Here is a 26,911-nt window from a genome sequence, read left to right as displayed (position 1 = left end):
TAATTAAATTACAACATAATTACAACATTATAGATATACTAGTATAATACAATTTTTAATATTTGGAAATGCTCTTCTTTAAAAAGAGGTGCTCTTTTAAACTTCATTTATTGGGACTAATATGGAAGAACAAAGAAAAATAACACCTTGCACATTAGTTTCACTAGGAGCTAAAATGTAGAGTTCAGTTAACAAATTATTCCAAACTTAGATATTGCAATTCTAAAGAAAAGTATTGTCATTGTGTATGCCTATTATGAAATTGATGTTAGAAAAGCTGCAAATAATCCAATTTAGAGTCAATATATTTTTAAACTGGACAAAGAATGAAAGAGATACAATAAAATCAAATGTAATGGGAAAGAATTATACATATCATATTCAAAAGTAATAAAAGAAATTATATTCCAGTAGCATTCCTAAAACATTATCATATTCTTCCCCCTTAATGTAGTAGCGCTCATTTATTTCTAATTAGCAATACATTTACATTTAGTACCAAATCTAGGTTCTTTAATTTTATTTAAATTGTCATTCTGTAACATGCTTCCAGTGAACTCAATCAATGTCAGTTCAAAAGGGGGGATCTAGGTTAATTTCGGCGTTTCCCGGATGAATCTTTTGAAAACAGAGATGAAGGTTCTGAGCTATTCTGCCTATCCCTCAAAGAAAGCAATTCTTTTTGTTTTTGTGCTTTTCTCTTTTTCATCTCTTCTTTTATAGCTTCTCTGCAGAACAAGATAAGAGAAAAATTGAAATTTACTTGAGCATAAAGTAGCAGAAGAGAAATTATTTGAATTTTAAAACTGAGAAGAAATCTAGTTTATGACTGCAGCTAGTTTAAGATTGAAGCCATATTTTCTAATAAAGCTCTCAAGCAGGCAGCTCCTAAATGCTTTAAATATATGTACACATATTATGTACATACATAAAGCCTTTCACAATAAGTCCAAGTTGTGATCTAGCTGCTTATGAGCTATTGATTTTTTTTCATAGAATAATGTATTTCACTCAAATATAATGAATGAGAGATTAAGATGAAGAGGTAACTGGGGTGCAAGAGTGAGGGTAGTATAAGAACTTGTTCCTGTCATTTTATTAAAAGTATTTAAGAGTTGAGTTCTCCAATATAAGAAAAGTACAATAATATATTTAAATTATTTGGATTTTTTCAAAATTAAAGATTTTTTTTCCTCTGAAATTATTCAGGAAAAGTATAACATCCACACAACAGAAATGCAATTCTTACAGAGTACGCATGGATGTTACAGAATAAAAGCTTGGATTTTGTTGAACTGTGAAGCTTAGGGCAAATCAAGTATGTAAATGTGGGAGCAAACAAATACAAAAATCCTTAAAGCAATGTATTGGGTTAGTGTAATGAATAATCCATAGTGGTCAATGAAGAAATAAGAATTAATAATAAATGCATTGTGTAGGAAACAGGGAATTCCTAGAGAGAGCCCTGTTTTGCTCACGTTAATATCATGATGCTAGAATTCCTTTCAATTCTTTATTAAAGCAATATCAGCTAATTCAAAAGAATGGGTAAGATTTCTTCATCACACAAGATGGTATGAAACAAAACTTGAAAGTCTAGAGGAAGAAAATAATGTGGCTGTTACACAAGCATATCTACATCCAGAAAGAGTTTTAAAATCTGGACATTATATGCATAAAATTACATAGCTTCAATATACTGTACACTTCTGAGTGTACCTGTAGAGGTACCTGTAAAGTTCCTGGTTACGTTTATTCTGTTCATCAAATTTCCTCATTTCTCTGTATTGTTGCCAATAACATTTTCTGAAGGCTTTGTGCTTCTGATGGACGATATGAAAATTTTCCTTGATCACTTCTGCATATGTTTTGGCAGAATCAGTGAATTTAAATGTAAAGGAAATTTCTACTTAGAATTTTTTTCTTAAGCAAACCACAAAGAAAAAGTAACGGGTTCCCAAAATGACCTAGATATTTATATGTAAATTTAACAATGAGTTTCTTAAATATTATACTGAAAAAAAATATAGTAGTTGAATGAAGAAGCTCAGTCTTAAGAATTTTCCATCAGTACTTCTCTTCTGAACATCATAAGGATATGGCATTGGTTTGTATATCTCCCTCCTAGACAGAAAGATGTCACATCCTGATTTTGATTCAATGCCGTGTTTCTGGAAGTAATGCTGAATTAGTGGACTGTGACCATTAATATTGAAACGATGCCATGTAAAGTCAGGACCATTGCAAGCTGGGTGTGACTAGAAAATAAACATACATGACTATTAGATCTATTACTAAAAGCAACATTCAGAATGAATAATTTTTATCAGGTGAATAATTATGCTACAACTTTGGCAATATATTTAAAACTGTTCACAATCTTTGGATCTTGTTTCTGTATAGTTGTCAAGAAAACAGCCAGGACATTCCCAATTAGTCTCCAAGAATTTAACATCATTGAACAGAAGAAAAAAATTACATGCATATATTGGTGAAATTCTCCTATGAATTTTGATAATTTTTCTCCATATTTATGATTTTTCTGATATTCAATATCCAAGTATCCTAATTAACTATTACATAATTCATCTAAATGTAGCCAGTCTTTCTAAATGAGTGATGTTTATTGTCAGGCTGACTCTGAACCCATCACAATCTCAAGGAGGTTGATACTTGAATATGAACCAACCCAAACATAAGGTTGAACAACTCTCAGATTTGTAAAATGTTTCTGGATCATTAGTTCATTTTAGACAAATTACTTTCATTACCTGGGAGAGCTGATTTATTTTGCCACAAAATAAATCAAGCAAATATATGTTGAAATAATTGAAAAGAATTAAGTTATGATGTCAAAGGGTGATTTGAACAAGAGTAAGTAATACATTCTTATTTTATATAGATCCATCTATAATTACTTTATTTTATTATTTTTATTATCCATAAATAATGTCACCTCTCGAGGAAGCATAGCTATCTTTAGTTTCTTTTTGGGTAAGTTCTGGTGTCTGTTCCATGCAGCTTTCTCATTATCCTCTTTAAGTTGGTCACTACTTGATGTAGTATGCTTTATTTCTAAAAAGAGCACTCATTTGATAAGTATTAATCTATTAGGAGTTATATATTCAAATAACCATCAATCAAGAAATAACATATACAGTTTACTTTCCCAAGGAATTATTACTCATATTCAAGTATCGAAGAAAAGTGACCTCATGGATGAGCAAATCCATATTTTATTAGCAGACCACAGTCAGAGTTTTTCACTACACTTATTACCATATCCTGGAACAAATAGGCTCCCAAAATAAATTTCATAATTTTCTCAATCACTTTATTTGAAAATTGAATATTTGAGACTGGCCTATAATTAGAAAACTCTTCCAGAACAATGGAATGCTGATTTGTGTAGGGGTCACATTTATTTATGTAGATGAACAGTTGTACATCTATGAATACCTGTATTAGATTTATTAGATGAGCTCATCTCATCAAATCTAGGCAACATAAATTACATCCATTTGTAGATGTGCAGATCAGTAAAAATACAAAATATAATTTTCTATCTGTATTATTAAGGTTTAACAAGGATTTTATTAGTTTTTTTAAAGAATTCATAGAAAAACATGTAATTAACTGCATTTATATCTTATATAGTAATATACAGAATCTTTCTGCTAATGCAGTTCAAAATCTTATAGCGATAGCACTTAATCTTATATACTACTTACAGCTATTATTTTCACTCCCAAAATTATCAGAATTAGTTTAAAGGTGATCTTTGATTGTTCTGCCAAACTGAAATGCTGAAAACACACTTATTGTGGTGTGCAACAACACAAATCTCCTTACCATCACCACCCTACCAGGGGGAAAGGAAAAACAAGACAAGACAAGAACTTTGGGAAACGCTACTGTAGTGGAGTTACAAAACTATTAAGGTAGATGAAGTTCCACAGCTAGGAAGAGAGAAGAAACAAAAATACTTGTAATCTTTGGGGAAACAAAGAACATTTTAAAAACAATTGTAAAACAATTGTAGCTTCGCAGCGTGTTCGTCTGTAAATCAACAATGCTAATGGTACAGAAATAAACCAGTGCAGAACCTCTTTGCTTCCATACAATCATTAGATAAATGCAGTACTTTATTATCTAGACATATGCTAGTCAAGTTTTGTGATAAATATCAGCATTACAAGATTATTATCTTGTGAATTCTCTGCACACTAACTAAATGAAGCATATTGTATCTGTCATAGGAATATGGTTGCATGATATATGAAAATAAGATCCCTTTTTATAATTGGAGAGACGATGATGATAATATCCATTTATTTGGAGAGAGCATTCTACATTATTGCTTACTTAGTCTGAAAATGAAGTCATACATACATTGTTAAAGTTGGTATTATAGAAAATTCTGTAGATGTTACCTTCACTTTCCAATACGATAACTTTTTTGGAAAGCTGCTTTTGACCTTTTTTCTCAGATACAGATTTCTTGCCTTTTTTAACAGATATGTTAAATGTTTTCCTTGATGGAATCTGTTTCAAAAAAAGAAAGATGAAAAAAAACATAAATATAATTTCATATTAGAAGATCAAACTAGGAAAGAGAACTGGAGGTGCATTACAATCTGATTTATGGGTTGGTACATTTTTCAAGAAAAATAGAGTTTAAATATCTTTGGCAATCTAAGATACTCTGCTCTTTGAAAAGAAGCAAAATAATTGTGCATGATTTCTTGCTACAAACATTGTTTTGATTTTTTTTTTTTGTAAGAATGTATTCTTAATAGCATTACATTCAGCTTTAGCATTTGGTAAATTCTTTTTTTCTTCATACCCTGAAAAAAATAAAAATGGCTTTATTTCCAACTCTAAATCATATTTTACCTTCTGCAAATGAGTCTTTCCTATAGCACTGTATTGCTTGTAGCTTTCAAACGATATACCAGTGCCTATAGAGATGAAAGAAATATGAAATTTAATCAATAAAGGCTGGTATATTCTCCTTGCCTTGAATCCAGTGCATGCTGTCTACAACAGTGGTCGCCAACGGGCCGCGAGAAAATTTTGGTGGGCTGCAAAGAAATCTCACCCCCAAAGCACCCCCAAAAGCAATTAATCCAGGCTGTGCAGAAACACAAGACTGCACCGCCCAAATGGCCCGCGGGAACCCTCCCTGCCCACTCACTCCTTAACTGGCCAACTTGTCTGCTAAATTGCTATTTTTCCGACCATCAGGTGTTCTGCTGTGCCAGGAGATTTAGATTAGCTAGGAAGCAGGAAATGGTTGAATTTCTTGCTTTCTAGCTAGTCTTTAGATCTTTGGCTCTCCTTTTAAGCATAGCCGAACCTCCCTTAGGACTGAAGGTTCTATTATTCAGTGCAGACTCATGGCAAGCAAATTTTATGTGACAGACTCAGGTAGCTGATGGCAGATAGATAGATCACTGAATGAATCTGTGAGCAACTCAATCTGCCTGCCTCCTTCCCCTGATTTTGGTAAAAGTTGCTCTTTTTTAATACAAAATTCAATATTTATATAAATATTTATAATATTTATATACAAGACATGCCCAGCCAGTCACGACCATCAAGCCACACCCACAAATTAGGCCACACCCACAGAACCAGTTAGTGATCCCTGGGATTTAAAATTATGAGTTTGGTGGTCCCCGAGATCCAAAAGGTTGGCGACTCCTGCTCTACAACATTGTATTGCAACCTATTTTCAAGAGAGGCTGTGATGAAAACATATAACCTATAGGCTAGTTTTCATCTCTAAGGCATATTATGATCAGGGTTGTTTTAACTTGCCATTTATCCACGTGTGGAAAATTTCAGGTATTATGCAGGTACATAATCCTGAAAAAATTAAAGCAAGTGTCTAGGCTTATATTACAGTTAATATGATAGAGTGAGTTAAAAAGTAATAAAAGGTCTTGGAATAACCATTTACATCCAGATGTTCACCTTCTACAAAATCTCAGACAAGATTGTCCACCATTTTCACATTAATCTATTTACTATAGGTTAACTTTGCTTTAAGACAGGGGTCTTCAAACTTGACAGCTTTAAGACTTGTGGACTTCAACTCTCAGTCCACAAGTCTTAAAATTGCCAAGTTGAAGACCCTTGCTTTAAGATGTATGTATGATTAATGTTTTTACTAAAACTTTTAATTTTGAAAACTCAAAAGAAAATATGGTAGGTCTAAATTGTATTGCCTTAGACCATTGATCTATCCAGCCTTGCATTATAATCTGCCAAGAAGAGTCAATATTTCTCATGTTCTCTATTGAAATACTATTATTTGGAATATCTAAAATTGCAGTATTCTGTAAGCAAATCATATATTTAGCACTAATCCATGACAACTATACAAATCTTGATTTCATTTTGACTCCTTAGCATGGTTGAACTTTAATAGAAGGGGGAACTGGCATATTGTTTAAATTTTACTGATGTCATGTAACACAATATAATGGTTCATAATGAGAAACTACTTCATTTAAATCAATGACTACATAAGAAAGAAAACATAAATGTTATCAAGATTTTACCAGTCCCTAATTTTTTCTTTCTTGACATCAAATCTTCTCTCCTTGACCGCTCTGGTTCCAGCTGGGAGTAATCCCATTTATAGAAACTTCTTGGTTCGCGCAGTGTACCTAACAAGGTTGTGCCAAAAGGGATTCATAGTGAAAATCATAATCTAGTGGATGATGTTGGTATAATTTAGATTTTATGCTGAAACAAAAGGAATGAGAGGAAGAAATTGACGGAAGACCACAATTAAAACAATTTAAAGAACCAAATGAATACAACATAATGCATTTTCAAATAGCATGTTGTATCTGATTATTTAATGATCATATAAAGGGATTGATATTTATTGTTCCCAAGCAGTCTCTATTCAGGCAACCAAGAGGGATAGTTTCAGCATTACATTTCCCCCCCAGATTATGAACCATCTGGGTTCATAACTGGGAAAAAGCCTTTGGCACATACATCTGCAACTTGGGCCATCCTAATATGTTGAGATTTCAGCTCATTATTTCTAAGCAGCCCAAACCACACAGCTGAACCTTAACCCATCTGGAAGGTAGTAAATTATGGTTGGCTAGCATGTAATATATATTGGTAGACAATGACAGCCATCCTAACAAAAGGTATACTAGCTTCCTAGGGCAGCTGAATTCCAAGTATTCAAGCAATTAGAAATTTTTTTTTAAAGTTTTTATTGTTTTTTAACATACAAACAAACAGACAAAACATAAAAACATCAGCTCCCCCATATTTATATACAAACAGTGAGTCAGTTGGTTCATCAGTTTTGTGCGTTCACTTCATAGTCACGATTACAATTACCTTATATAATAACTCTTATTGTCAATACAAACTTATAAAACATCATATCATTATTAAAAAAAAAAGTTTGACTATACTTTTATTCGATCATGCCTTTGTGAGATAACTATATTTTAAGTAATTTATTCTAAAACAAATCGAATAATCGTGCCAGTTCTATCCTAAAATAAGAGAGAGAAAAAGAAAAAGAAAACCATTATATAAATATAATATCCAATACCAAAAAAGAGAAAAGAAAAATAAATTCAATATTATTCCTTATTATCTAACATTTCAAATATTCTATTTGAAATTATTCCAAAAGAGGAGGCGGATCTACTTCAAATCAAGAATTATAGACCGATTTCTTTATTAAATGCAGATTATAAAATCTTTGCTTCAATATTAGCAGAAAGACTTAAAAAGTACTTGAACAACTTTATTCATCCAGACCAAAATGGGTTCTTGCCAAAGCGACAAATCAGAGACAATATGAGAATAATTTTGGACACCTTGGAATACTATGAGGCGCATCCTGAAAAGCAAATGGCTTTGATATTTTTAGATGCCCAAAAGGCATATGATAACGTGAATTGGAGATTTATGTTACTCTTAATGGAACAGATGGGCTTTGCTAGAAGATTTATTCAGGCAATAGAAGCAATTTACAATGAGCAAACAGCTATGGTAATGATGGAGGGAGAATTTACAGATCCTATTAGTATAAGAAAAGGCACAAGACAAGGTTGTCCTCTTTCTCCCTTGCTATTTGTATTGACTTTGGAAGTGTTGAATAGAAATATTAGAGAAGATAAAACTATAAAAGGAATGAAAATTAAAAAGAAAGAATTTAAACTACAAGCTTTTGCAGATGATTTAGTCTTTATCTTGGAAGATCCTATAGAAACAGCTTTGAAGCTGTTGGAAAAGATAGAGGCATATGGGGAGGTGGCCGGTCTGAAAATAAATAAAGATAAAACTAAGATTTTGACAAAGAATATGTTGCTAAGACAAAGAGAAGAATTGGCAGAATTGTTAAAAATCCAAGTTACAAATAAAGCAATTAGAAAAATTTTGAAGAACCTTTTTTAGATTTTTTTGCCTGATGTACTGCAGGATAACTGTTAAAGGGTTATACCAGAAGAAGTTAATAAAACACTGCAGTATAGGTGTGGAGTATGCTGTCTTCTCTATAAACAGCATTCTTCCATATGCCATATTACATGCTGTGTTACCTAGTTGACATAAGATTGTGCTTAAGAAATACAAGGACAAATTCTCTTGGTATATAACTAGTCGAAACAACAAAGAATCTTAAAACATTTTAAAGAATTATTATTATGGCATACTTTGGTCTCTAGTTCACAAAAAACTATGCCATAATCAATATTTTTGTTGCAATAATTTAAAGTAATTTTTGGAAAGTGTAAGTGTGGTTCCTATTTAGATGAGTAAAGTATAACTGAGGGGCAGTGATATTTCATGTTTTGACATACCACATGATAAAAAAAAATATGAATTCTTGGTCAAAATCTATAAGATCCACTCCTTGAGTAAGAATATGATGGCATCTCACCTCCCAGCCACTCGTAGAATACATCACAGAGCTGGGCCTTGAATTCAGAGGTATTAAACCAGGACCTCGGGAAACAGGAGCAGAAGCAGATATACACAGCTTGACATAGTAGTGATGGAAAAAACTAAAACCCAAACAAAGCAGGAGGGGGAGAAAATCTCAAATAAATCTATGGCAATTGTATTTGAGAATTTAAATTTCTCAGCCAATTAATTCTCAATCTATGTTATAAGAATATCAAACCTCCTTAAAACCTTTTTACAAGTCCCCATTGGCAGAAAATTATCATCTTCTCTTTTAACCTTCTGTAGGAGAGTAACTGGCGGAGCCAGGGGAGAAGAGTCAAATGGGGACTTAGTCTAGAATCCCTGTGTGGGCACGAGGCTGAGGTCCGACCCTCCCCCCTTGAATACTGTTGAATCTTAACTAGTTTTGCTCAGGTACAAACTAAGAAGATTTCTGTGCATAGGTTTGAGCAATGATTTCTTTCAGTAGAAATTACTGCATAATTATTTAAATGATGATGTTTAGTCCTCAAAACCATAGCTTGCCACAAAGGTAAGGATACAAAATGTCTGTATATATTGTTGAGGGATTAAATTACAGTAAAAAATGTCGATGACTACATAGATACTGAGTTGGTGTTAATGAAAACTGGAGAGAACTTTCACATTCAGGTGAACTTCCATATTCCTTGAAAACCAGATCCTAGAAATAAATACCATAACAGAGGAAAGCTGTTGCTAGATACTGACCACTTATGAAAAAAAAATCCATAGATTAAGTTCATCTTAATTTTTATCTAATTTTCCTAGGAGGAGAAAGTATTAATATTCATTGGAAATGAAGAGATGGCACACATTTTACACAATAAAAAGCCATGTTGATTATTGAAAAAGAAATATTAAGTAGTGTTCCAGTTTTAACCCTTACATTTAAATTTTCTTCCTGTATTTCTAAAATTTAAATCATATCACTCTTAAGATTTGATTTTAAAAAGGTAACACTAATATTGCTTATAGTCCAGAATTTCTTAAAATTCTTTACTCACCGTGAGGATGCATTCCTGATTGGAAGCCCTGCCTAATAGAATGAGGGCATAATTTTCTGCAATGCGTTGAAACAAATGCCCCTGAATTTCTCGATTTGGCTATTGGGAGAATTATAAATTGCAGGATTATTGAAGGCATATTTATTTAACTACAGTGTCATGGCAATGTAATATTAGGAAGGAAAACTAGTTACAAGATGCTTAAGATAAAAGCATCATTAGATGAAATAGGACTGCCTCTGAGAAGTATAGGTAGTCCTTGATTTACAACAATTATAATAGTACTGAAAAAAGTGACATGACCATTTTTCACACTTACAAACATTGCAGCATCCCCATGGTCATGTGATCAAAATTTAGACTCTTGGCAACGGACTCATATTTTGACAGTTGCAATATCCTGGGATCATATGATCACTTTTGCAACTTTCTGACAAGCAAAGTCACTGGGGAAGCTGGAAGGCAGGCAGGCAGGCAGGCAGGCGGGAGGGACGGAGAAGGGGGAAGAGAAGGGGAAGGGAGTGAGGATCATATGCTGTATTGGTTTTCCGAAAATGTGATAGACAGACAGACATCGGATTCTTTCCTCTTGTACCATCCTTGTAGTAATCTTGTAAGTTTGATGCCCTTGAGTTGCAATATTCACATTTTTGAGATGTATGATCAGATACTTTTTCTCTCTCCTCTACAAAATTGTTAACATAATGCATTAGTGAATGCCATAAATATGTACTTCACTGGCTTTAACAACATCATTAACATTAATTAATATTATGTGGTACAGACTCAGAGAGTTGGAAAAGTAAGCTGCAGGTAGTCCTCGACTGACAATTGCAACTGAGCCCCAAATTCCCATTGCTAAGCAAGACAGTTATTATGTGAGTTTTGCTCCATTTTATGACCTTTCTTGCCACGGTTGTTAAGGGAATCACAGCAGTTGTTAAGTTAGTAACATGGTTTTTAACTGAATATGGCTTTCCCATTGACTTTGCTTGTCAGGAGGTTGCAAAAGGTGATCACCCTACTGCCAATTGCCGAGTGTCTGAATTTTGATCATATGACCATGGGGATGCTGCAACAGTCCAAAGTGTGGGAAATGGTCAAAAGTTACTTTTTCAGTGCCACTGTAATTTTGAACATCCATAAATGAATGGTTGCAAGTCAAGGACTACCTGTGCGGCTATGAATGCAAAAATCCAAATTAAAGCAATAGTTATAAGACTTTTTAAAAAGTGTTATAGTTTTTCTTTGCCAATATTAATTTTTTTTGAATAGGTTATTATAATTTTATAATTATATAGAACATATTAGAGATACAGATAGTGCTACATTTGGAATACCTCTATTTTAAAACAAATGGAACAATATAAAAATGGTGAACCAAAAATGAAAAATTGGAGAAATGGACTTTAATAATCTAATCAGTAACCATCCCTTATCCTTACATGATACAAGTGCAGGAATTGCCACCAGAAACTATCCAGCAAAACAGCTCGGGTGCACGGAACATCAAAAAACCTATGCAGCATTTTCACAGCCCACTTCGTCTGTAAAGAAACAAGAGTAACAGCATAGTCTAGATCTGTATTCTCTTGTGTTATGATCCCTCCACAGGTGTGGAACTGCAATTCCCCGACTTCCCTGTATGCATAGACAAAGCCTGGCAATAATGGGACTAGCTAGTTTGTACCTCTGGAGAAGGTCAGCTGGGAACTACTAGTCAAAATATCCTCAGAACTGACTGGAAAGAATATTTTATGGTACATTTATTCCCTCAGGGGCCTAATCAGAACTATGTTAAGCAGTCATAGCAGTTATCTTGAATCTCAGCTCTCCAGTTATCTTGAATCTCAGCTCTCCAAACTGAGCTAATCTGAATAAGTAAGGACAGTTAAAACCTGAAAAAAAATAATTAAGATCATGCTCTTCACTAAATCAATTCACATTATAAAACTGGTTCCGTCTCAATCTGTAAATCACAAAAGTTGTTCCTTGAATCCTTGATTTATATTCTGATCTTTGACCTGAAATTTCCAGTTCTGGATGTAATGACAAACATTTCATTATGAACATTTTCAATCATAATAAGACATAAGGGAAAATGAAATAGGGAAGAACAACCTATTTCAACCTTTATCCTGTGTCAATGAGTGATGACAAGTCTTTTGTTCGTATCAAGTGGCTATGTCTAGATACTCTGTTAATTAGAAAAGTAACTAGATCTACCATACTGAAGCTGAGCAAGGAAGAAAACAAAAAAACCTGTGCAATCATCACCATTGTCCATTATGGCTACGTATAAATAGCAGGTGCTAATAGACATTAAAACAAGTAAATATATCATTAATCTATCCCTATTATTTTTACCCAGAAGATAAGAGTATTGCTACATAAACCTGAAGGTCTGAACTACCTTCCCAACTGCAGTTTTACTCTGAGCACGAATCACTTTCTCCAAAATTTCATTTAGCTCTATTCCATTGGGCAGTGGTGTGGGTTCCTCTTCATGATATCCTGGGTAATGATACAACTCTACAAGTTTATTCTTTTCTGTGGTCATCTAAGGATGAAAGGAAGGTATAATACATGAGAAACATAGGAGGCCTACACTTTAATACATTCTACTCAAGCAATCTGTTTAGGGAAAAAATGAATATCCTCCTGCCTAATAAAACCGGTGTGGTTGGCTACCTTTCAATCAAGTTGCACTATTGTTCAGAATATATTAAGTTCAATGTAATGTGTTAGTAAATAAGTCAGACTAGGGACTCACTATACCAAGCAAATTAAGCCCCAGTTATTCTTGCAGTGATGATCTAAGGTTTATTAAGCAGGATTCAGGTCTTGGATCTGATTAAAGAAGACATTGTAAGAGGCTAAGTAACAGTTACCATTATAGAACAATAAACCAGAACATATTACTTTATGCTTCCTGATCGTTATAGAACGTATTGATTAAATCTGCTTGTGCAGAGTGTGACTATGGGCCAAATACATTTTCATAACAATGTTTACTATTATAATTATGAATACTGTGTTTTATTTAATTATTAGGAACATAGTTGTTGTAGAGCGATGGTAAGGAAGAGGCGTGAGACCAGAGCGTACAACTAACAGGCTTTATTGCAAAGAATAAAGGGTTGTCGCGTCTGCTTGCTAACTTGCAGACCAGCGGGCGACAACGGCTGGCTCTGCTCGACAGCCGGCTTATATAGCCGACTGTCAAATGGAGCCAACCAATGGGAGCTGCTGGTGCTCCCGCTCAAACAGCGGACCTGGTTGGGAACCCCAACCAGTTCCACAGGCATAACACCCCTTTCCCCCAGCTGGGGACATGGGTAGTCCTGTAGATACGAGGGTTGTCTTCGCTGGCGACCAGAACGTCGCAGTTCGGGTGAACTGTCGGCCGGTGTCAAGTCCTGGTCTTTGGAGCGTGCCTCAGCAGTCGTCGGGCGTGGGTTAGCCCGGCGTAGTGTCCTGTGGCGCTGATGAAAACCCTGCTCTGGTTGGCCCGGCTGAGTCTCGCGGTCCGGCTGGTCAACTGGGTCGCTCGGTGGCTGGAGTGGTGACTCTGGCCGAAACTCGTGTTCTCCCGCCAGTCCTCTCGCTCGTCAGGGAAGACCAGGTTCCGCAGGATCCACGTCAGGCACTGGTGAGGCGTCGTTGGCGCTGGCAGGTTGGCATGGGTTGGTATCTGTCGCGCCCTTCCGCCGCCTTCTGAGTTGATCTACGTGTCTCCGCCACAAACGTCCATCCTCTAGGAGGATCCTGTAGGACCTGGGACCTGTGACTGACACGACTTGTCCTGGCACCCACAACGGATCCCCCGCGTAGTTCCTGGCGTATACCAGCTCTTGTGGGGCGAAGTCTCTGACCAGACTGTCGGACCCTAAGGGGGTGTCTGGACAGTAGTGGGGGTGTAGCCTGTCCAGGTTGGTTCTAAGGCGTCTCCCCATTAGCAGTTCGGCAGGAGATTTGTTGGTGGTGGTGCAGGGCGTTGTGTGCTGGCTGAGCAGGAAACGAGACAGTTTAGAGTGCCAATCCTCCTGGTCAAACCTGGCAAGTGCCTCCTTGGCTGACCTAACTGCTCTCTCTGCCATCCCGTTGCTAGCGGGGTGGAATGGTGCTGTAAGGACGTGTCTGATGCCCAAGTTAGCAGTGTACATGCTGAATTCACACGATGTGAACTGTGGGCCATTGTCTGAAACCAGTGTGTCAGGGAGCCCATGGGTGACAAATAGACGGGTTAGGGCCTTAACTATCGCCTGGGTGGTGGTCGTGGGAAGTAAGGCTACATCAATCCACTTGGAGTATGAATCCACGACCACCAAGAAGGTCCTGCCATGTACAGGCCCAGCCAGGTCGACGTGCAAACGGGACCAAGGGGCATTTGCACTCTCCCATCTGGTGGGCGAGGCAGCTGGAGGGGCAGCCCTGGTTTGTTGGCAAGGCTGGCAAGAGCTTACCCAGTTGGCGATTTGAGCGTCCATGCCGGGCCACCAGACGTAGCTGCGGGCCAGGGCCTTCATTCTTACGGATGACCCTCGTGAAGTACCTTCAGGATGGGCACTCGAAGGGAGGCTGGGATGACCACTCTTGTTCCCCACAATAGACAACCTTGCAACTTTGACAGTTCCTGCTGGCGGGTTTTAAAGGGGACAAAATCAGTTGTACATTGAGTTTCCGGCCACCCCCTTCCCACCCAGTCCAGAACCTGGGTGATGATTTTGTCCTTCTTTGAGTGCGCCGCGATGTCCTCGGCTGTCACTGGGAGCTTGAGTTCGTTGACCTCAAAAATGGCGTGGATAGGCGCTGGGTCTTCGACTGGGACTGGCAGGGGGCAGCGACTGAGGGCATCGGCGTGGCTCAAGTTCTTACCGGGACGATGCACTAACTTGAATGAGTAAGCGGCCAGAAACAGGGTCCATCTGGTCATTCTGTCAAGAAAATGGCTGAATCGATTTTTGTAGGAGTCCCATGTTTCCTCGTTTGGTTTGAATGGAGGGAATGCTGAATTAGTACTCATCGTGGAGAAAAGAACAGGTTCGTCTTCTTCAATCGCTATTTGAATTTGCGCTCTTAAAAGAACGCGGCTGCGGCTGTCTCTCTGGGCTGCGTAGCTCTTTTTGAAAATCGCGCTCTTGGTGAGCGTGGGCGGCCTTGGCTGCGGCGCCTGTGGCTCGTTTCAGCGAATCAGCTCAAACAGTATCAGTTTGAATTTCACACTCTTTGCGAGCGTGGGGCGGCTGCGGCTACAGCGCCCGTGGCTTCACTCTCCGTGACTTACAGCTCTTTGAATAAACGTGTCTGGTTAGCCTTCGACCATCCCACCTTCGTCGCCAGTGTTGTAGAGCGATGGTAAGGAAGAGGCGTGAGACCAGAGCGTACAACTAACAGGCTTTATTGCAAAGAATAAAGGGTTGTCGCGTCTGCTTGCTAACTTGCAGACCAGCGGGCGACAATGGCTGGCTCTGCTCGACAGCCGGCTTATATAGCCGACTGTCAAACGGAGCCAACCAATGGGAGCTGCTGATGCTCCCACTCAAACAGCGGACCTGGTTAGGAACCCCAACCAGTTCCACAGACATAACAATAGTATTGTTATTTTTGTACAGCTATATTTTGTCCAACCTCAAACCATGAGATTCATAACTAAGGCTAGATCTTCCTTTAGCAGGAAAGACCAGCATTAATGTACCAAATAAAGCTGTATAAAGTCATTCCATGTCCTGCTATGGTAAAAATTGAAACAAAGGTTGGTTCCTGGTAGATAAAATAAAGTAAATTGTCGTTTACACCAATCAGGGCTTACTTTTCTGGACTTAGCAGCAAGTGTAGCTAGGAGAAAGATTTTGTCAGGGTAGGTAAGGATTATCTTCCACACACAGTGATTCTAACAGAATTCATACCCACATGTTCTAATAATTATCTACCAGGTGTTACATTTCATGCCTGGTTTGGTCTTAAACCACAACTCTTATTTACACTATGGGGTTGATATAGATACTGGGTTATTTTATACACTACATTAAGATAATGAATGTAGAAACTTTTTGAATGTAATATGGAATAGGGTTTGTATGACTTAATTAGAAGTCATTAACAACCACTAATGTTCTATGTAATGTATAAATACATATTATGGTTTGTAGTTGAGGAAACAAATGGAAAGGAAGAAGAAGATCTATTAACTATGCCTTTTTCTTTTTTGAAATCTATATATAGTGCTTCTTTTGTTCTGTCTCATTTCTTTGCCTCCTTTTGTATTTCAACATTTTAACAATATTTTTTTAACAATATTTTTGAAAGTTCAAAGCTATAAAGAGTGGGGAATGATTTAACATCTAGAGGTGAGGCCAAATCTTCAGTGGGTGTGGCAATAATATAAAACGAATATAAATATGTCTGTATACTACTAAAACTCTATTGTCTGTAACTTTTACTTTAAACAAGTTTTATTCCGTTTTTCCAAAACAACATAAAAAAAGGCTCTTTTCAATGTACAACATAATTCCGAGTCACCACTTTTACATGAAAATATGAGAGTAATTATATATTCATTTTTACATTCAACATTCTGTCCCATTTTTAACTTAATTCTATTATTACTTCTCCATTTCAACTTTTACATAAGAAAAGAAACAAACACATTAATTCTGTTAAGTGATATTGCTTTCATTCTAAGCATTTTCTCAATTCATTTCAATTTATTTCAAATATATTTCTTAAACATTAACATTTCTTTTAAGCGTGGCCTTTTCCAAAGTACTCTTTTCTCATTTTACCACTCAACTTTTATATAAGAAAAGGAACAGGCAAGTTAACGCTATTCATTAGTATTACTCTCATTCTAAACATCTTCTCAATTCATTTCAATTTATTTCAAATGTATTTCTTAAGCCTTAACGTTTCTTTTAAATGTTGCCTTTTCCAAAGTACTCTTTTCTCATTAAAATCACTAATAGTTTCCATATCTTCATACTTATTCCCTTTTAATTTTTTTATCTTGTCAAATTTGCAATTCCATCGCATATTCTTTTCATAAAGTCTAGATTAATACAAGTTTTTCACATAAAACAAAACATAAATTCCCCCTCCCCTTTAACTAGTTTGGGATGTCACCTAAGTGGTAGTATGCCTTAATTCCCTCATCTGTAATTCCCAATTAAACTTCTATTTTACTTAGTTATAGTAATAATTAATCCCTAAAAAAATAAACTCCTTTACATTGTACTTTTCAGTCAGATTCCGCAATGTATTTTCTCCCTTTACTTCCGTAAAATTTTATTTATGGTATCAAAAAAAAGAAAAAAAAGAAAGAAACAATTAATCCATTTTGCTTGGTCACTGATATTAATCTCATTTTTAGACTTCCTCACAATTCATTTCAATCATCTCAATATATATAATAAACATTAACCTTTCTTGTAACAATAAAAATAAGAAAATGCATTCATCTTCTAAATAGATATCAGTGCTCCTCCTCCTCTCAATAAACTATATTCTATAATTTGTAATTGCAAAGTACATTATTATTACCCCTCATATCAATGCGGAATCACCTCTTAATTCATTAACCATTGTCCCGATATATTCTAGGTAAAGAAAAGTTTTCCTTTATTTTACAATTCCCATATTTCTTTCTTTCCTGTTCCTGTTCCTCATTACCTCTCTTCCCTTTTGTTTTTCCAAATCTTTTCTCCCTCTGATTTATATCCCTCTCTCTATATATACACTGCTCAAAAAAATAAAGGGAACACAAAAATAAAACATCCTAGATCTGAATGAATGAAATATTCCTATTAAATACTTTGTTCATTTCATAGTTGAATGTGCTGACAACAAAACCACACAAAAATTATCAATGGAAATCAAATTTAGCAACCCATGGAGGTCTGGATTTGGAGTTACACTCAAAATTAAAGTGGAAAAAAACACTACAGGCTGATCCAACTTTGATGTAATGTCCTTAAAACAAGTCAAAATGAGGCTCAGTAGTGTGTGTGGCCTCCATGTGCCTGTATGACCTCCTTACAACACCTGGGCGTGCTCCTGATGAGGTGGTGGATGGTCTCCTGAGGAATCTCCTCCCACACCTGGACTAAAGCATCCCCCAACTCCTGGACAGTCTGTGGTGCAACATGGCGTTGGTGGATGGAGTGAGACATGATGTCCCAGATGTGCTCAACTGGATTCAGGTCTGGGGAACGGGCGGGCCAGTCCATAGCATCAATGCCTTCGTCTTGCAGGAACTGCTGACACACTCCAGCCACATGAGGTCCAGCATTGTCTTGCATTAGGAGGAACCCAGGGCCAACCGCACCAGCATATCTTTTATTTTTTTTCTTTTATTTTTCTTATATGTACCCATTTCATGTATTCATAACTATGTATACACTTATACTTATTATCTTGTAAACAATTGACAAATCAAATAAAATAAAATAAATAAATATGGTCTCACAAGGGGTCTGAGGATCTCATCTCGGTACCTAATGGCAGTCAGGCTACCTCTGGCAAGCACATGGAGGGCTGTGCAGCCCCCTAAAGAAATGCCACCCCACACCATTACTGGCCCACTGCAAACCAGTCATACTGGAGGATGTTGCAGGCAGCAGAACCTTCTCCACAGCGTCTCCAGACTTTGTCACGTCTGTCAGATGTGCTCAGTGTGAACCTGCTTTCATCTGTGAAGAGCACAGGGTGCCAGTGGTGAATTTGCCAATCTTGGTGTTCTCTGGAAAATGCCAAACATCCTGCACGGTGTTGGGCTGTAAGCACCACCCCCACCTGTGGACATTGGGCCCTCATACCACCCTCATGGAGTCTGTTTCTGACCATTTGAGCAGCCACATGCACATTTGTGGCCCTGTGGAGGTCATTTTGCAGGGCTCTGGCATGCTCCTGTCCTTTCTTGCACAAAGGCGGAGGTAGCGGTCCTGATGCTGGGTTGTTGCCCTCCTACGGCCTCCTCCACGTCTCCTGATGTACTGGCCTGTCTCCTGGTAGCGCCTCCATGCTCTGGACACTACGCTGACAGACACAGCAAATCTTGCCACAGCTCGCATTGATGTGCCATCCCAGATGAGCTGCACTACCTGAGACACTTGTGTGGGTTGTAGACTCCGTCTCATGCTACTACTAGAGTGAAAGCACCACCAGCATTCAAAAGTGACCAAACCATCAGCCAGAAAGCATAGGAACTGAGAAATGGTCTGTGGTCACCACCTGCAGAACCACTCCTTTATTGGGGATGTCTTGCTAACTGCCTATGCTTTCCACCTGTTGTCTATTCCCTTTGCACAACAGCATGTGAAATTGATTGTCAATCAGTGTTGCTACCTAAGTGGACAGTTTGATTTCACAGAAGTGTGATTGACTTGGCGTTACATGGTGTTGTTTAAGTGTTCCCTTTATTTTTTTGAGCAGTCTATTTTTCTTCCCCCTTTACTTTTCTGCTGTTTCTTTCTGTCTTTCCGATTTTTATAAATATTCCCTATTTTAATTACTTTTTTAAATATCCCATTTTTAACCCCCCTTCTTTTTCCTCTTCTTTGTGGTGTTCTTTGTGTTGATTGTCTATTTAAGATGGCTTCTTCTTGAGTTTCTTCTTCATATTCTTCAATCACCATTTCCATACCTTTTAACTCAGAGGCAAGTGATTCACCTCTTGCATGTAGTAGTTCTTTCAAATTTTTAAGTTCCATTTTTAGATCCCGCAGAGATATTGTTACACACTCTTATATCTTATAGTCATTAAAATCCACCAATCACCAATTTTTTTCTTCTTCAAACTTTCTGGATTAACAACTATTCCCGAACTGGGTTTATAGCAAAATCACCAATCAGTCCAACAATCCATATTTTTTCTTTTGTTCTAATTCAATTTTCACTTTTTAGGGTACTTGTTATATTGTTTCAATATTTCCTTTTTGTTGTATGAGATCCGATTCATAGAGGAATAGGAACTTTCCCTTAACTTAAATTTTTGTCCACCAGATGGCACTCTCCATTATACAATGTCCTCACCTTTCCCCCACTTTTATTTGTTTGGGGCTTTCCAAACCTTGGTATTCCAAAGCAATAAAATCTTCAATTTAAATATTTCCCCCTTCTTTTTGAAAATTCCTAAGTCCAGCTTTAAATTGTGCCTGTTTGTTAGCAATGTATTTTAATTCAATTTGTTTGGATATTTTGTTCCGGCTTCTTCCAATCCTGGTTCAAAGCCCTGCTCAGCTGTCAAAGATCTTTCCACTTTTTTCCCTTTCCCTTTAAAAATCGGCCGCTTTCTTATTCTTTCATAAAAATTCTTAAAATACCGTCCTGGGGTACCTTTTAATTAATTGTTGCACCAAGTTGTGCAGTTCTTATGTTGTCCACCTCTTTCTTCTCTCCTGCACAAATCTTAGTCCAGCTAAGTCCTCCTCTTCAGGGTGGCCATTTTAGACCACCGCTCAGTGATCTTCAGGGGGAAAAATTGCCTAGCCCAGGGAGCGGGGATGCGGCTCCCCTTGACCAGTTTGGCAGCTTCCCCTTACTCCGCCACCCCTCCGAGGCAGCTTCAGCCCCTAATCACAATGATTGGGGCTCTCCAACGAGAGCATGGACCAAAGCTGCGGACAGTCGCAGTCCCCAGTCCGTCGACGAGAAGGGCTTAACCGGCTAATCTATTATCTGTAACTTTTAACTATGTTGAAACAGTATAACATAGAACAAAATCTTTTCAACCAAGGTACCTCGTATGGGGTAACTTATAAAATCCTTCCAAAATCTGGGACCCATGACTCCCATAGAACTGAAATTTGGCAAATCTTATAAAATTATCATAAAATGTTTTATGACATAATACAAAATATTATAAAACATTTCTTGTGTCAATTCCTGATATTTGATTGTATTATACAAGTCAGTATGACCTTCTTTCAAGGCAGATGCATGTCTGGATACCTCTCTGAATTTTTTTTTAAATAAAGTTTATTTACAAGAATTAAAAACATACAAATTTAAAAATACAAAACCAATAATGTATACATAACACATTGATCTTTACATTTGATATTGAATTTGATATGTCCCGATAATCATTACCAATATTTGTCACATTTCCATTAACTATCAAATCTTACTCACTACGTAACTTGCAATAATCTTCTTGTTGGATTATAACTATCTATTAATTAATAATAAATGCATAATTTTTGAATAGTAAATAAAAAGATATAATAATAATAATATAGAAGAAAAGAATATTTCACACCTTTGTTATTCTTGTACATTTCATAAAGACAGTTGCATATAATTTGTTTCTAGGGTTCATTTACGTGTTTTCCCTTCACGGTCTACCCAGTTGTACCATTTGTCCCATATCCTATAATAATCTGTGTCTTCCTTCCCACTGATTTTGAGTGTGAGCCTCTCCAACTGGGCACACTCATACGTTTTTTGAATAGTAATATGTATCGGTGGTACATTTGGATTCTTCCAATATTTTGCTAATGAAATCTGTGCCGCTGTCAATAAGTGGATGGTCAGATATCTTACTTTAGGAGTATAATATTCCCCTTTAATCTTCCCAACAAGAACAGTTCAGGTTTCCACTCCAGCCCACACTCTATGTTTTCTTCTATCCACTCTTTTATTTTTAACCAATATTTCTTTGTCTCAGGACAGGTCCACCATAGATGGAAATAAGTACCAAATTTACCTTTGCATTTCCAACAGCATGGGTTTGCTGTCAGAAATATTTTGGCCAATCTAGAGGGTGCCAGATGCCATCTATACATCATTTTGTACAAATTCTCCTTATGTGCCACTGATTTAGTTAGTACGAGATCTTGTTGTCAAATTTCTTCCCAGTCATCCAGATCTATATTGTGACCAAAAAATTTTTCCCAGGCTAACATAGGTCCTTTCATGATTCTCTCAGCCATTTCATGTTCTAATATATAATTATATAGTTTAGAAATCATCCCTTTCTCGGGACTTGAGAGTATTTTGTCTAAATGCGTATCTTTTGCCTCAATTCCATATTCCTTTACATCTTTATTATATCTCAGTTTTACTCTGAATTTTAAGCACTTTTCAAGTACATTAGAAGCTCTGCTGAAAAACTCAGTGCTAGAGGCTTGAGGAATCTGGTAAGGAAATATTTCTGAAATGATGATCTAAGGTTTCATTGGTTATTTAATATTGCGTATAAATGGAGAAGGCTTTTATTTTTTTTCTTTACTTTCAGAGTATCTTGTTTCTTGTTTTTTATAACTACTTTAATTTTATTTTAAAGGATTCCCACTATGCTTATGTAGGTATTTTGCCTAAATATGGTGGGAAATTATACTGAAAAGTTGTAGTAAGCGGAAAACATTTTGGGCCATAGATTGCTTACCCTACTAAATGCTAAATACTATTAGGACACATTTATAGTATTTTTGAGAGATGCACATAATAGATGTTTTCTACAGAAGCTCCCAGAATTCCAAGCAAGTATAATAAAATATTTTGTAATATTAGCATAATTGATGCAATAGGTTACAAATTGTAGTTTAATAGTCCCTAAACATAAAGATCCCTATCCTGCATGATTTCTTCATAGCATACATCTCACAGTAAAATGTGTATTTCCTAACCATTAAGAAGAATATAGCTTCTAAATACTATATACGGTACTTATGAGAAACCGTGACTTTTGATTTGTCACTCACTATCATACCTTTTTCTGAGCTATTTTTTTCTGATTTCTTAAAGTATCTGCATCTGAACCAAGCCTTCCGTATCTCTGTGTCAGGGCCTGATCCTTCTCTGCAATGTAAGAAAAAGAACACTCCTATTGAGCCCCTGAATAGAAGCTCACTTAATATACAAATGTAATTGGTATGTATCAGACAGAGAAATGTAGACTTGTTCCATGTCAATAGTTTTTGTTTTGTCATGCATTTAAAGCTAAAGGGAGCTTATTTATACACAAAATAACAGCTATTATAATTTGGTATTAGCCCTGATTCATAATCCTCTGACAAGACAAAATTAGGAACATTGCTATGTCCCCATCCCCAATCATACTCGTGCTCCAGGAGTGAACTTATGAAATTTTGAAGATGTATGTTGAACAAATAGAACAGGGTAAAAGTACACATCTAACAACAGCTTCCTCAAACATTCTAGATTCTTAACTATGGTTATTAGAAGAGCAGTTTAGTAAGACATCTGATTTAACTAACAATGACAAAAATGGATATGTTTAAATATGACGTAATGAAACCTTATGTTTGAAGCAATTAGACCACTGATTTAATATTATCATTATGCTTACCTTTTTGCTTGCTAATACGTCTTCCTCTTCTAGGACCCTTCAACCCTGCATATTTCCTCTGCATCATATCCTCAATCACCTTCAGTGATAACAATAAAGAAAAAGATAATCTGACACAATTTTCTTTAAATGTATCTTATTTGTGGAGAAACTGTAAAAGAAAATATTATCTATTCCATAATTCCCATTTATCTGAATAGTTAAAATATTGCATCTCCTCCATCAAAAGTAATGGGATTTTAAAGTGCTTGCCTTTCCTAGAATCATGTTCTTCATTTTCAGTTGCTCTATAAATTTTCATTTACTTAAAAGAAATCCAAATCTCTATATTGCTAACAATGTTCAACCTGATAAATAATTCATTCATGTGGAACAAGAATGATTTAACTATGGTGTGAAGAATAGCAATACATTATACAACTAATAATCACCAATACTCTTCCCCAAAACTGATAACTATTATTGTGTTTTTGTGCTATGTACATTTGTGCATAATTTCAAGCTGAAAAGCTTTCATTATTTAAACTGTTCATGCAGCTGCATCAGCTTGGTATGTGCTTTTTATTTTCTGCACCTATTCAGCTATATGTGTATTTATATTTAGAAAGAAGAAAACTCCATTGTTTTTCACCTTGTCATCAAAAAGGCTAAGCAAGGTATTTGACAATTCCTAAATCGCTTAAAATTAGATCAGAAAAACATTCTGGAATTCTACAGGTTAAAAATGCTGCAATGTATCTTTACTTACCACATCACTACTGTCATATCTTCTCAGTCCCAATTCTAACTGAGATATTTTTTTATTCACATTTTGTATATTGCCAATGACATACACTAACAATTTTGTTAAGGTTTTTTTTTTTTTCAAAAGTCTGTAAAGAGAGACAGTATATAAATGTTCCTGTTATTTCTGTCTCTTTTTCCTTTACTTTAATATTGCTTTTTAAATGTGATATGCATTGTTTTATTTGGGAAGCCAGGTTAGTGTAGTGGTTAAGGCACCAGGCTAGACATCAATATCTATCACAATTAAAACAGAATCTAGTTTGTTTGTTTGCAGTTATTTGCATTTTTCATAAGAAATACTTAATTTAGAGATCCAATTCAAATTTCTTCTAAAATAAATTGAGCGGGGACTTGGTCCAATAACAATTTGTATCACAAAAGCATCTTTCTGCTAAATGGAAATATACATGTGTATATAGAGAAATATTTTCATGCAAACTTCATGTTGTTTGTAATTAGTGAAAAAAAGGAAAAAGGATACAGCGTGGAAGGTCATCCAAATTGCAACTCAAGGTTTTGCTTCTCTCTTCTTGGGTTGAGGATGGCAAAATCAAGAACCCACTTAGGGGGCTTAAAAATGCTTTAGTATGTATTAAATCCATCCTGCAGAAAACAACATTAAAAAGGGGAAGGAAAGCATATTTTCACTTGAAACACACTTTTATTCAGTCACTTTATTCTCAATCATTCTTGAAGTTAACAAATTATCATCACCTTGTGTTGCAATGTAGAAACAAAAGGAGTCACTTACATAGGAAACTGTATTGAAAACATGTTGTTGAAAGTCCTTTTTACAATAGCTTGGGCCCTATTAAAGAATATGGGTTGCTGAGGTATATCAGCGAAGTATTTTGCAGATGGAATTATTATTTTTTATAGGAGTTAGAAGCTGGCTGGATAGAGTCCAAGAATAAGACCTTGGTGACACCTTGTGATATCACCTGGGAAGAATCTGCAGAAGTTGGGGAAGTGGCTAGAGTAGCAAGCAGTTGCATTAACAATCAGGGAGGGAAGCGAAGATTGAATTGGGACTATCATGAATGCAAAGGGGGAGGTAGGGCAAGGCGGACAAGAGATTGGGGACTTTGAAGTGGGCTCCAATATAATCCTCTTCCAAGAAAGTGAACTTGGATTTAGCTATATTGGTTTCAATTTCCAAGCTGAATTTATTAATTTAAAACATTTATATAGGAAAATAGGGCATTGTGGAGAAAATATATAAATTTACACGATGATATAAATATACATGATGATATAAATATATAAACAGCAGTAACTGTGAGAGGGATCTTGGAGTCTTAGTGGACAACCAGCTCAATATGAGCCAGCAGTGTGCAGCAGCCACCAAAAAAGCTAATGCAATCCTAAATTGCATTAACAGAGGGAGACAATCAAGATCAAGGGAGGTGCTAATACCACTCTATAAAGCCTTAGTAAGACCACACCTAGAGTTCTGCATCCAGTTTTGTTCACATTATAAAAAAGATGTTGAGACTCTAGAAAAAGTACAGAGAAGAGAAACCAGGATGATTAGGGGACTGGAGACTAAAATATATGAAGAATGGTTACAGGAACTGGGCTTGGCTAGTCTAGTGAAGAGAAGGACCAGGGGAGACATGATAGCGGTCTTCCAATATTTGAGGGGCTGCCAGAGAGAGGAAGGGGTCAAGCTATTTTCTAAAGCACCTGTAGCCAGACAAGGAATAACGGATGGAAACTGAACAAGGAGAGATTCAACCTGGACATAAGGAGAAACTTTCTGACAGTGAGAACAATCAACCAATGGAACAGCTTGCCCTTGGAAGTTGTGGGAGCGCCATCACTTGAGGCTTTCAAGAAGAGATTGGACTGCCATTTGTCAGAAATGGTGTAGGTCTCCTGCTTGGGCAGGGGGTTGGACTAGATCAGGGGTCTCCAACGTTGGCAACTTTAAGCCTGGAGGACATCAACTCCCAGAATTCCCCAGCCAGCAAAGCCAGGATTAAAATTGCCAAGGTTGGAGACCCCAGGACTAGATGACCTACAAGGTCCCTTCCAACTCTGATTATCTCTTATCTGTTAAATCACAGTGGAAATGAAGTCCATTGCCTTACATCTGGGCATGCTAAATAAAAAGGTCACATTGGAAATAATGAAGGACTATTCTGTGCTGTTCCGAACTGTAGGATTCAAAATAATGGATGGATTTCCGTTACTGGAGCGTAGATTCCGACTGATTATTTAAAAAAAAAAACCCACTTCCTAACAATGGCAGGAATTCTACAGTGGAACGAAGTACCGCGCTCCTTTCCCTGCCTAGATCTGTCCAAGAGCAAACTGGACGGGCTGAGACTCTTAATTCGGTACATGGGAACTAGAACTTGTCGAGCATTGTCCGCTGAGGAACAGCACACCGCATCCAGACTCCCAGCCATTGTTCAGTTTGGGGACGGCTATAATGGGGATAAAAAAAAGCTCACTTTCCTGACACAGACCAAGGCTCGACTCAGGCCACGGACCGCCCTCCCCCGGAAGCTTGGCGTCCTTCTGTTACCACAACAACCAGCGGAAGAAACTATTCCCTTAGTCTACCTTTATACCAGACTAAAGGAGAGCCTAGCACTTTTTCGCTATTAATGGAAAATATAATAAACTGAGAGTAATTTACTTGAGAGCACATCTTCCGAACGACAGCATTAAAATATCTGTATCAAAATTATTATTTTTCTTTCTTCCTCCCCCGGATTACAACGGTGGTACGATCCTATCCCGGTTGCTGCTGTTCACTCCTCTTTTCACATCGCTTGGGTCGCTACCATCACACGAGGAGGGGGCTGTATCTTCTGATACGGGT

At 36.7% G+C, this 26,911-nt stretch overlaps 1 protein-coding gene and 1 long non-coding RNA gene across 2 annotated transcripts in view; one reads left to right on the top strand and one right to left on the bottom strand.

Annotated features, from left to right (window-relative positions):
- The window catches only part of LOC148125641 (uncharacterized), a 49,273-nt gene extending 24,575 nt beyond the window's left edge, over positions 1-24,698 (top strand). Inside the window, exons 2-3 of the long non-coding RNA XR_015743880.1 lie at positions 22,728-22,853; positions 23,326-24,698. This is a non-coding gene — a long non-coding RNA (uncharacterized LOC148125641). The remainder of the gene's footprint in view (positions 1-22,727; positions 22,854-23,325) is intronic.
- On the bottom strand, positions 98-24,680 carry FAM227A (family with sequence similarity 227 member A). Its single transcript, XM_026703432.2, has 15 exons — positions 24,560-24,680; positions 24,041-24,126; positions 23,293-23,371; positions 22,693-22,781; positions 12,397-12,543; positions 11,429-11,530; positions 9,984-10,082; positions 8,933-9,056; positions 6,570-6,677; positions 4,897-4,961; positions 4,434-4,545; positions 2,957-3,075; positions 2,101-2,258; positions 1,732-1,881; positions 98-728 (listed from the first exon to the last, which is right to left on the bottom strand). The coding sequence occupies exons 1-15, from the start codon at positions 24,678-24,680 to the stop codon at positions 593-595; spliced, it is 1,695 nt and encodes a 564-aa protein (XP_026559217.1). The 3' UTR covers positions 98-592.
- Positions 24,699-26,911: the final 2,213 nt, after the last annotated feature.

The sequence above is a fragment of the Pseudonaja textilis genome, chromosome 5, assembly GCF_049901715.1.
Source record: "Pseudonaja textilis isolate UNSWEBS1 chromosome 5, rPseTex1.2, whole genome shotgun sequence".
NCBI lineage: Eukaryota > Metazoa > Chordata > Lepidosauria > Squamata > Elapidae > Pseudonaja > Pseudonaja textilis.
This window is presented reverse-complemented; position numbering and strand designations above follow the sequence as displayed.

Coding starts and splice junctions, on each gene's coding strand:
- FAM227A (XM_026703432.2), bottom strand. CDS start 24,680: ATGGATTTAATACATACTAAAGCATTTTTAAGCCCCCTAAGTGGGTTC. Junction 12,544..22,692: donor AAAAAATAGCTCAGAAAAAG/GTATGATAGTGA, acceptor TTTCATCCTTAG/ATGACCACAGAAAAGAATAA. Junction 6,678..8,932: donor ATTCTACGAGTGGCTGGGAG/GTGAGATGCCAT, acceptor CAACCTTGTTAG/GTACACTGCGCGAACCAAGA.